This window comes from Thamnophis sirtalis, unplaced genomic scaffold (genome assembly GCF_051295495.1).
Source record: "Thamnophis sirtalis isolate CommonGarterSnake01/CBP01778 unplaced genomic scaffold, rThaSir2_p1.2 scaffold_4, whole genome shotgun sequence".
In the NCBI taxonomy this organism is placed as follows: Eukaryota; Metazoa; Chordata; class Lepidosauria; order Squamata; family Natricidae; genus Thamnophis; species Thamnophis sirtalis.
The window spans coordinates 71,591,441-71,603,629 of NW_028261384.1; the positions used below are offsets into that span (position 1 = coordinate 71,591,441).

The following is a 12,189-nucleotide window of genomic DNA, read 5'->3' on the forward strand; positions in this document are numbered from 1 at the left end:
CTTGGTCAAGGCCAACCTTCTCACATACCAACTTGATGAGGCTGTTTGAAGATGCACCCCACCTGACACCTTAGGAAGTTGCAGATTAGACACTGGGTTGGGGAATTGAGGGGAGGATGCTGGGTAAACATTTGATATGTATATGTTCCTGCCTTTCTGGCGGAGGTTTTTCTTTCTTGGATTTTGAAGGAGGCATGCCTGACAAATACATTGTAAATTTGCAATCATTTAACTTTAACATATTTATTTAAAATAGACACCATTATAGCTATTTAAAATGGTTGTCATAGTTATACTCCATCCTGAAAACACTAAATTTCTCCAGCAACTTCTTGGTGTACTATGACCCTGCTCTGTTTCCTTAAACTGTGAATGCAGGATAAACACATAGCTATCTTGCTTAATGGCACACTTTAATCCTTAAGCAGCACCCCTAATAGGTGGAGGAGCTGTGATTGCATTGATTTCCTCTCTATGTTGTGGTATATAGTAAACTATCAGTAATATTTTGAACAGCTGTGATCAGACTCCTATAGGCCACTTTTTTTATTAGAGTCAATTCATAACAGAATTATTGCCTTCATTGCATTCTCTGGTTAGGTAATGACATTATATAATTCAACTACAAAAAATACTCTAATTCCCCAATAACTTTCTAAAATTAAAAATTGTAAAGCTGGGAAGAAGAAAAACTATATATATTCTGTGCTTGAACTACTTCTATAGTCAAAAGCTGCTTAATTTTTTTTTCAGATAAACCATACCAGTCCTTGGAGGCTCTATTTTCTTTTTCATTTTATTCATTGTGTGCCATGTTGAGGGGCAAATTAAATCCCATAAATTTCTTCTTATAATCCATATAGCTTTTAAAAGCTAAAACACATGAAGCTATTACCCCTCCTTTTTTCCTGATTTACTTTCATTCATCAATGAGAATTTTCCTTTCTCTTCTTTTCAAAACACTATGGCAGCTGCATGTCTGTGACCCCTACACTCGGATAAGATTGCTGACCTCTGTTCTAAACTATGCTGTAGCACAAAGATGGTCCTGGAAATGAATAGGAACTGCCCAGCTGATTTTCTTTGGAAAAGCAATGTGATATGAGTTGTCAGTCTCAATAAAATGAAATAAAGTTCTTATGTTTCTGTGGAATTTGTTTTCTAGCAGTCAACCTGATTTTTTTAAAAGAACCTCTATAGAAACGATTCCTAAGCCTGGCCCTTGCCTAGATAAAACCAGAATGAGTGCATGGACTGGGATTGGGAAAGGTGGTTATTTAAAAGCCCAGCCATAGATCAACTGAAGGCACTACCACTGGTACCTTAGTAGTCACCATTCTGTACAAGAAAGTCATTTTATAATTTCAGCGGAAGTAAAATTGTGACAGAAAATTGGTAAAATAGTATTCCTGAAACCCTCAGCAAAATGTTCGGGGAGAGTGGCTGTAGTGATGGCATTTGGCTGTGCTTTCCGGCACTGTCCTCGCACCAGGGGCGCAATAGGTTAGCTGCGAAAACGAGTCTATAGTGAAATCTTTATGAATGTTAAATTGAACTAGTTGCTAGTGATTTTTCTCTTAAGATGGGAGGGGTTACTCGCTTTCTTAATTTAAAGATTATACTGAATTTCTCAGGGTCATTCCCAGCTGAGAACAATTGCCTTTCCCTCAATCCCAGGTGAGAACAATCACTTCGAAGAATTATCGATTCCGAAATTACTCTTGCACTGTTGAGTATAAGGCATTCACCATAGAGATGAGCGAGAAAGAATGACATCACCATGTTCTCAGGATGTATAACCAATGGAGGCTTCTTAATTTAAAAAGCACTTGGTGGCCTTCGCGCAGCACCACGCCCTTCTACATTTGCACCCTTGATCTTCCTTCTCCTCTCTCTTCGGAAAACACATGAAACCCATTTCAGGCTCCGCCCACCTCCCTTCCCCCTTATCTTTCTCCTCTGGAGGAGGAGTCGACTGGCTGGCGAGACGCGTCTGCCAGCAAGCGGTTGTGGTCAGTGTCGCCCTTAATCCACCCGTCCCGGTCTCGCCCTAGCGGATCTGGAGCTAAAGAGAGAAGCGGAGATAGTATCTATAAGCCCCGTACTTCCATCTCCTACCTTAGGTGGGCCTGATAAATCCCTTGCAGGTAAGTATATGCTCTCTTTCATACCGCAGTCAGTTGTAGGCTGCCTAGAACTGGGCGGGTGCGACCTGCTGAGCCTTTCAGCTTCTGAGTGGGGAATGGGAGGACGACGCTTCTAAACCCAGGGCAGTTTTAGGGGAAGAAGGGGGCCTGCCTAGGGCAAGTGTGGTGTGGAATGCCTTTGGAGCCCGACGGCGGAGCCCTTGCTTTAGGGAGAGCTTTCCCTTTTCCGGAACTCTTGCCTTTCTTTCCTGATCGCTTGTCCTCGCTTTTTCTCTTCTGAACGGGCCGCTGTGGCGCTCCCTTTTCCCATATCTTGAACGCAATGGGCGCGCCACGCTGCTTGTGTGGGCGGGTAGCTGGTTGGTTGGTTAAGGCGATTTCAGGACTGCTGTAACGCCGAAAAAAAGTGATGGAGGCTTTTCCGTGTAAGGCGCTCGTTTTCCACTGCAGTGTTAAACTTATTCCAAGCGAGATATGCTGGGCCTACCTGGAACTCCGTCTTATTGCTTGAGTCCAGACAGACCTGAAGTTGGCTTTAGCTGGGAAGGGGTGGCAAATCCAGTAAAGAGAAAAACTTATCTCACCTTTATTGAGGTGAAGCACTAAGCAAATCGTTCTGGAACACTATCTCCAGATTTCTGAAGTCGGCAGCTTTCTTCTGTTACTTATGCTGCCTCTAAATAAGGTTCTATTGTTGATAATGATGGATGTTTATATACATTGGTAGACTTGTTCACCACTTGAGAGCCAGTGGGGAATAGCTGTTAAGGCACCAAGCTAGAAACTGGGAGACCCTGAGTTACTTCTGTCTTACTCAAAGCCAGCTGGGTAATTGAGCCAGTCCCTGTCAGCCTAAAAAAACAAAGGTAATTCACTTCTGAAAATTGTAGGGATTTGTTCAGGTGTTCACCCAGAATACTTAACTTGAAAGTGCACACACCCACCCACACACCCAAATATTCTCTACTTATTTATTTCTTTAAGGGTTATTTAGTTGTGCTATTTATACAATATATTTAGGAGTTAAAACTCAATTAAAGCAACAATTCTTCAGGAAAGTATTTATTCTGCTTGTGTATTGTTTTACTAATTTGGAAGTCCATATGAAGTTCTTTTATGACTCATTCTGAGTTGTTGAACAGAAAAAAAACCTGAATATTTTAAATCCTATTAATGCAAACAATTTCTTTTGTTCTAGGTCTTTGTGTGAAATATCTGCAGGTAAAAATGGCAACAAATAAGCCTAAAAGTCAAAATTCTTTGGCTCTGCATAAAGTAATTATGGTAGGCAGTGGGGGAGTAGGAAAATCTGCATTGACTTTACAATTCATGTATGATGAGGTAAGAATTCAGAATGTTTTTCTTTAAATTTCTATATGTATTTTCAAAGTATATGAGAGCAACTGAAACAATATTACATTACAGTACATTAATCAGTACTTAATACATTTCACTCATCAGTGGTTGAAACAGTTCAGATACAATCTGAAAATTACTTGATAAGTAATTAAAAATAGATGAGGGAATGTTTTAGTTATATTTGGAAAGTCAAAATTTGACTCTTAAGTTTAAACAAAAAAATCGTGTGATTGAAAACTTTTTTGCATACATTTATAGGATTTGATTTAAGATTAGCTGAGGGTTTTAAGTCCTCCCTTTAAGGAACAGGTGGCAGCTGTGGCTAACAACTTGCAGTCTTTGGAAGCTGCCAGTGATCCAGAATACAGTGGTGCAGGTAGTTTTTTGCTTCTGTCATTAAGTCTAATAAGACAGCTGCTCTGCAAGTTGCATTGGCTCCTTGTAGGCTTTGGGATGAAATTCAAGGTGCTGGTTGTCATTTTAAAGCCCTGTATGTAGGCCAAACTTTTATGCCTTTCTCCCATTGTTTCTGTTTGCCCTATCAGATCTTATAGAATAGGTTTTTTCCCCATTATTTGTTGGACTTAGGAGTCCTGCTTTTTCTGTAACTGCCTCCCTTTTTGAACAACATCCCACAGATTACCTTGGCTCTTTTGGTCTTTTATAAGACTCTGGCTACTTCCTTAGGTGTTTGGGTCTGTTGAGATTTGGATTATTGGAACTGGAACACATTACCTCTCATGTGATGAGTTATTTTCAACTGACAATTTTTTAACACTTGTATACATTCTGGGTCACTTCTATAAGATAAATGGCCTTAGGTGATTTTTTGAAATCATTATTAAAATTTTGTTGTTTAGAATGGAATTGACTATTTCGTTAACAGTTTGTAGAAGATTATGAACCTACCAAAGCCGATAGCTACAGAAAAAGAGTGGTCCTTGATGGAGAAGAAGTTCAGATTGATATATTGGATACAGCTGGACAGGAAGATTATGCTGCAATTCGTGATAACTATTTTAGAAGCGGAGAAGGTTTTCTCTGTGTATTTTCAATTACAGAGCTTGAATCTTTTGCTGCTACAGCTGACTTCAGGTAATTAGATGAGTGTTTTAAATATTTTGAATGTTGATAATTTTTGTTTTATAAGTTCCTTGCCTTTTTATAATGGCAATTCTATAAACATCCACCAACTGATAAAATGGTACAAGAAAACTACAAATAACTGAAATGTCTGATTATTGCTCCAGATAACCATGTGTAACAGGCTATATCATTTCATAGATCCAGGGAAAAATTTACATGTGGCAAAGCATCCTGAGGCTATCCTAATTCCAGATTGTTTAACAATCTGGAATTAGGATAGCCTCAGGATGCTTTGCCACATGTAAAGCTTTTCTGGCAGGGGCAAAACATTGCAAACCCACCCCTACCGCACCCCCATGGTCACATGATGATAATCTACATGTTTGGCAGCTTGTTTACATTTACAACAGTATATTTAGTTCAAAATATCACAGATAAATAATTATATTTTTCATGAGTTTATAGATCAAAAGTGTGGTATTTTTTCTTCTCCAGAGAGCAGATTTTAAGAGTAAAGGAAGATGACAATGTGCCATTTTTGCTTGTTGGCAACAAATCTGATTTAGAGGATAGAAGACAGGTTTCTGTAGAAGAAGCAAAAACTAGAGCTGATCAGTGGAATGTTAACTATGTGGAAACATCTGCTAAAACACGAGCTAATGTTGACAAGGTAAAAGCTATTTCCCATTTTGGGTAATCCTCTTCACATAAGATTTGCCAACTATTATTTTTAAGTAACTGTATTCTCATACTGACTATAAAAATCCCAGTACAGGTTAGAAAATTTTAAATCTGAAAAGATAGGTTTTAAAAAGTGGGTAGAAGTAATGAAAATCTTTATTCCACTTTTCAATATTACAATTTGCTTTATTTTCTGCTGCAATTGTTTCCATCCGGAGCAGAGTTTGGGAAATAAAAAAGGAACTGTTGTGGCCTGTCCGGCACCAGCGTGGAACTCAGGGTCAGCATTAGGATAGCCTGGGAGCTCCAAGGTGGAAGAGGGAATGGAGCTGGCAGAGAGAAACAGAGACAGAGCCTGGGCCCTCTGTCAGCCCTCAGATGGAGAGTCAATAGCCCCCAAGTTTGGAGGTGGTTGATGAAGAAGAGGAAAAGCGCAGAAGGCAGAGAAGGGGAGAGAAATGGAAAGCCGTGGGCCGATCCTGGGGAAGAAAGAGCCACTGCTGCTAACGAGGCCTCACCCTAGCTCTGGGGATAAAAGGCAGGGAGCGGAGATGAATAGTTGTGGCAGCCTGCGAGATAATTTTTTTGCCAGGGATACTGGCATTCCTAATAAAGGAATCTTTTGAGTTCACATCAGAGGGTTTGTCATGTTTGGGGAGCTGGGTCAGAACACAACTTTGGCATGGAGGAGAATAAAATTAATGGTGCAGATGGTACCTTCTCCCCCCCCCCCCCCCCCCGCCACATCTGACTTTCTGGGTCACTCTGTTCTTCATTGTCCTTTGCAGTTAGTTGCAAAGCAATTTCTGTCCTATGCTCATATGGAAGAGAAGAGAATATTGGAAATGGGAGATGGACAAGTATGGCCCTTTCTCTTTCTGACAGGATGTGGTAGCCCATTTTCTGATTTTCTTCTCATTAGCAGTTTTTTATCACAAGGAAAAAAATTAGGACAAAGAGGAGCAAAAGAATAAAGGAGCATAGTTTCTACAACCAAGGGTATGGTGACTTACATAAAAACGTGACTAGCAAAGAATTCTGTTAAAGTCAGATACTAGAGTCTGAGTCAGCAAACAGAATGGTTGAATTATATGTGATGGCCAATGAGTTTTTTAAAAGTTTATTGACTGTTAGCTTGAAAGACTAGTTCTGTATTCTTTGGTTGTATTTTTCATGTGTTAAATTTTAAACGTAAATTATTTCATTAACCTATAGTCAATTGTGCAAGATCTTTGTTTTTGCTGTTGAGACATAGCAAAAAAATTTCAGGTTTCAGCATATAATTTAGAATTAAAAAGATACATCGTGGCTTAATTAATAGCTAAATGAAATTAAGTACATGTTATATTTAAGCATTCAATCAAATGTATTGATTCTGATATTTCTCCTAGGTATTTTTTGACTTAATGAGAGAAATCAGAGCAAGAAAAATGGAAGACAGCAAAGAAAAGAATGGAAAAAAGAAAAGGAAAAGTCTAGCCAAGAGGATCAGAGAAAGATGTTGCATTTTATAATCAAAGTTTCAAACTCTTTTCCTAGTTCAACCACAATAAAATCCATTAACATAGAACATGCTATTTGGAGGCTGTTATGGCAGAAATCACTCTTAATAATTGGGGAATTCTAATATACCACTTAAGATATGGTTTGGACACCACTGAAAATCTTAATTGAAAAAAAAATAGTTTCAAGAAAAGCAGAATTTAATCCACGTAACTTGTTTTCTTTTGCCATGGTTCTTCTGAATGTATACATTTTTTTTTCTTCCAAGGCAGTTTCTTGAACTGAATGAAAAAGCATTACTGTTTTTCTTTAAAGCATATACTTTTATATCAGATTTTTACTTTATATCTTACTGCCTTGAAAATTAAGTGGTAATGAAAACTAAACAAAGATAGTAAATAATCTTTCTTTTTTGCTGTTAAAATTATGCAAATTAGAGAAGAGCCTATCTTCTCTGCTTCTATTGGAATCATTTGTATATGGAGCTAGACTAATGGTATAAATTTAGGACAATATTTGAATATGCCTTAATTTAAAAGTATATCTTCCTTGCAACACACTACATTTATGTGTGCATCATTGTGAAATAATATCTTGTAATGCAGTTTTTGAGCATTTTTACTAGCTAACAGTACAGTTGATCAGAAAAATGTGCCATACTCTGGATCTTGAATTATCCAGAATACTGTGTTTCCTTGCTTTAGTGAAAATTGCTTTAGTAAAAGTCAACTGATACATTGAATTTAAAAATGAAGTGGGTGCAGTGCATTTCAATTAGAAGTGTTTACTTGCTTCTTAATTCAGAGATACTGACATTTACTTTTCTAAGTATTTTATGTTTGCCTATTTGAGAAGAATATTTTCCTCAGGTAGGGTAGCACTATGGATTTCAAAAGCACAAATAAGGTTCCATTCTGAAAAATATGTAAGTTGTTAGAATTTTTTTCTAGATTTGAGAACATTTACTATATGTTATTTAATGGAAACGTACTCTTCTGGTTTATATCAGTCAACTGACTTATCTTCTTTTGCAATATCAAAATACTGATGATATGCTTCCAAAATTGTCATTAAAATATTAAAAACAGATTGTCTTCAATTCTTTATTGTAAGGAATATTATTACACTGTTAACATGTGTAACTGAGCTAAAGATAAAGCTCCAACTCAGAGACTTTTGGGAATTTGGGGTTTCACTATAAAAGATGACTTCCAAAATGCTTTTTAAATATATCTGTGTAAGCCTACATCTAACAAAATAGGCAGCATATGTACATAATGTACTAACTAATAGGCTTTATTGATGTTACTGTTTAGAGGTCATTTGTTCAAGAAATTTTGTTTGTACATCCTGCAGTAGATATTATGTGCAGAATTATTTCTTCATGTGGCTGCTAGCAGCTTTGGTCCTCACTGTGTATTTGTTTTCAGTCTGACTTAGCAAAGGAGTTCAAGCACTAGCATTCTATTTGTGTAATGGGAACCAAAGTGTTATGATGCCAATGGACATGTATAATAATAATTGTCACAGGCGGATGCCTTACCAAACTTTATTTGCTATTTGAGCCATTGAATAAAGTTTTTTTTAAAGAAACTGTTGTAGAATGTTGATTATAAAATATTGTTGCAGACTAATGGTCATCATTAAATTTAAAAACATGTCTATAAACAGGATTTTGTATGAAGATTTTTCTAATTTCTCAGTATTCTGCAATAAGGTTTTATTTTCCAATTATTCCAATTATTTAGTAAAGATTGTTAAAAGCTTTCCATCCCCCAAGAAGGATGTTCTAGAGAAACGTTGAAGGAGACTTACAAATGGAATGGGTATAAAATTGTTCTGAATCTAATACTGAAACAAAAATGTTACTTTAAATGGATGCTCAGGTCTTCTAAGCTATTGTGTACTCAACTTGAAAGTATTCATTTCAGGTTCTAAATTATTTGATTCTGAAAAAAAATAATTTTCTGCATAAGTAAACTATTTTTGCTTATTTACAATACCTGATGAACTTCCAGAAAGTTTTGCAAATAGAAGCTTTCAATCTATTGCAATGTAGAGGTATGTGTCAGGCCTAGAAGCCATCTTTTACATTGCCACTTCAGGCCAGCCATATTTTCTGCTGTGGGAAAATGGGGGGATTATATAGAGTATGGGGGATACATAGTCTAAATAACATTCCTTTCTCAGAGTCAAGGACATCTTACCCTGCACCTGAAATGATGTGACGGAGTTATCTCCAGTTGGGATGGTGCCTGGTTGGACCATGTGTTGGACATGTGGATGCTGGGCAGAGATTTAAACTTTCACTTGTGTGGGGAAAATCTGAAAGCTTTCAGATTCAGGTTTTCCCAGATGTGCCAATATGACATCTCTAATAAAATTAAACTTTGAGGAAACTCAAGCCTCAAAGGAGTCTTTCGTTGGGGGTGTTACTTGGAACCCTGACAGTATGTAGGTAATGTTTGTGTGATAATGTGTTAGTAGCATTCCTGATGAATAACATAGACATAAATCTCTACTTAACTCCCTATTCCATGGGTGTCAAACTCGCGTCATGGCAGTGTCACGTGAGGTATTAGGACTTTTCGCTAAACGGCATAGCTATGACAAGTGCGTTGAAGCATTCGGGTTGGGAGCTTGACAGCCCTGCCCTATTTCAACATTCATGTTTCAAACACTTGACTTCATCCATTCATCCCTCATAGCCCTTGACAAAATTGCACCTAATTAGGAAAAAAGCAAGTTCATTAAAAATATGAACTAATAAAAAAACCAGTTACTTAATTGTATTGCTGTAAATGTTTATGGCTAAACACAATGTTAAATTTAGTCTTGAATTATATCCTTAGCAGCTGTGTCAAGCTATTCATAATTCTGGTGTTTTCCTCTTTAGCCATGCGCCATGCTGTAGAGTTTTTATCCTGATATTAAAGCTACAAATATTTTCTCCAATCATATTCTATATGGCTATATGATGAAACTTTTTTGCCTCGGGTGCCAAAAGCATGAGTGTGTGTGCTATCATGCTCGCTTGCTCGCATGCCCACCCACATAATGCCACCTGCACCTTATCCCTGCGCATGCACGCCCCACTTTCTTGGAGCTGGGGAGGGTGAAAACGGCCTCCCTCCCCCCCCCCCCCGGAGGCTGGAAAGGCTCATTTTCCTGAAGCCTCCAGAGGGCGAAAAACAGCCCAACATGCAAACTGGAAGTCCATTCCCAAATTGACAGGAAAGCCTCAGAAAGGCAGAAAATCAAGCCCAAAAATCAGCTGGCCAAGGGCGCGCTGGAGCTGACAAGGCAATGTCTCATATGCCCTCAGACATGGCTCCACATGCCACAGGTTCGCCATCACGGCTATATGATATGGCATTAATTGTCTGAATTAATGATGTAGCTTTATGGTAGCTATTATTGCTATTACTAAATTCCTGAATATACCTCACATGATGCTCTCTCCTTATATCCACTGTTAAGCTAGAATGATAGTGTAAAAACTGTGAAAAGAGATTCATGAATAAATTGTTAAATTATCAATTAGCAATCTTATTATCTACATTTTGTTCAGAGTCATAAGCACAAGAGATAATACCCATCCTTTTGTGGATGAGGGAGGGAGCTGTTTCTGATGGGCTTTTTGACTTGGGAACATTCTGCCTAAAGATAATATTTTTAATGCTAAATTGCATTGCATTGCATTTGTCCTGACATTTCAAGTATTGTTTCTGTCAGTCTTAATAACTTAAATTTTGTTGAGTTTAATATTATTATTTACTATTTACACTATTGTACTGATTGATACCGTGGTAATCAAGATGAAAGCAATTTAGATATTTTTGAAATTAATAAATATTTAATAAACAACTATTTTCAAAGCTAGATTTGTAAATAGCTATTTATTTAGTCATTAAGAAAACTAATTCTTCTGCCAGATAAAGAAAGAACTTGCACATTATATAGTAAAGCTGCAATATAGTTTGCTTATTTTTGACTTAATTTGTTTTATAAATTTAGCCACTGCAGTTTGTAGTTTATTGTCACACATGACCTCAAAACATCTAAATTGAATAAAAATGAATTTGTCATCTGTAAATTCAGGTTATATAAAGTAGCACTTTTCTCACTATGACTTTTCTAATAATTGAGAAGAAAAAGATTATTTTTGTATTTCTTTTTTAAGGGGAGGGAGTAATGAATATAAATAGGAAAAAAATAAATTTGGTTCAAGCAGTTTGTCTATTTAAAGATGTAGTCATCATGGGATTTGATCGTTATTAATGACAGAAATTAAACGGACAACTCTCAGAAATATATTATCACTATAATATGGGTTTTTAAGCTTGTCTTTTTTGGAGTGTAAGTTATGTCTGAAAAAAGGCTGGGCAACATAATGCTTTCCTTATCAAGGCCTTAAGGAACAATTAATATGATATGGGAAATGTTAAATAGAGCAAGATGCCCAGGAGTTGAAAGGAAGGCTATGTATGTGTCCAGTAGCTGCCCACTAGTTCTCAACTTATAACATTTTGTAACAGCAAGAACTGCTTAACTGGTCATAAAGCACTTTTTGTGAGGCCATCAAAATTCTGAATGGTGATAAAACAACAGATCATAAATTGAGGACAACCCATATATTGGTCAATGTATAGCTAAGAATGTCTGTCGGTTAGTCCATTCTCCATTCACCCACCCTCCAGGTAACATTCTTAATTCTGGAATTTCTATTATTGGGTAGGGCTCAGGTAATTATTCTAAGATGATGTTAACCATAATTCCATCCCCTTTTATAAGGTGACCAGACGTCCCGCTTTTGGCGGGATAGTCACGATTTTCCACAATTTGTCCCGCGTCATTGTTAAAAAGTCCCGATTTTTCATTTTTGGTGTATTGCAGCTCGCTCGCTCACTCCCCCGCCCATCCGCACTAAGCCAGCCCAGCCTGCCTTTCACTGATTGGCTGGAGTCCAGTCAATCAGTGAGCGGGTGGGGGCAAAGCGTTTAAATTTAAAAGCTTTGTGCTGCTTGAGTCTGACCTCCATTTCACCTTCGCCTTCCAGGAGTTTGCTGCTTCCCCCTCAGGTAAGCAACTAAGCCACGGTGGCGGGACTCGGGAGGCTTCGGGTGGGTGGTGGTGGCCTAGCTTTTGTAAGGGAAGGCCTTCCCTAGCGAAGTCACAGGCTGGCAATAACCGCCGCAGCCTAGCTTTCGCAAAAACTGTGGGCTGGCAGCGAAGACAGCCTAGCTTCCCCCCCCACCCCCCTCTCCAGACCTGCTTAGTGACCCTAGCCTTGTTGTCCCTCCACAGTCCAGTCCAGTGTCTTACCTGTTCCTGCTGCCTCTCTGCCTGCCTGCTCCCTGTTGCTTCCATCCATTGCTGTGAGAATCCATCACATCGGAGTTCCGCTGATTCT

The 12,189-nt window shown here is 38.0% G+C and overlaps 1 protein-coding gene across 2 annotated transcripts; it reads left to right on the top strand.

Annotated features, from left to right (window-relative positions):
• Positions 1-1,954: 1,954 nt before the first annotated feature.
• On the top strand, positions 1,955-8,369 carry RALA (RAS like proto-oncogene A). Of its 2 annotated transcripts, none has more exons than XM_014072430.2 (5): positions 1,955-2,147; positions 3,346-3,488; positions 4,393-4,601; positions 5,088-5,262; positions 6,665-8,369. In XM_014072430.2, exons 2-5 carry the CDS (start codon positions 3,375-3,377, stop codon positions 6,785-6,787), a joined length of 621 nt encoding a protein of 206 aa, XP_013927905.1. In that variant the 5' UTR covers positions 1,955-2,147; positions 3,346-3,374; the 3' UTR covers positions 6,788-8,369. The 2 variants fall into 2 exon arrangements, with proteins under 2 accessions (XP_013927905.1, XP_087569234.1); XM_087713108.1 differs by lacking the exon at positions 1,955-2,147 and adding an exon at positions 2,454-2,572.
• Positions 8,370-12,189: the final 3,820 nt, after the last annotated feature.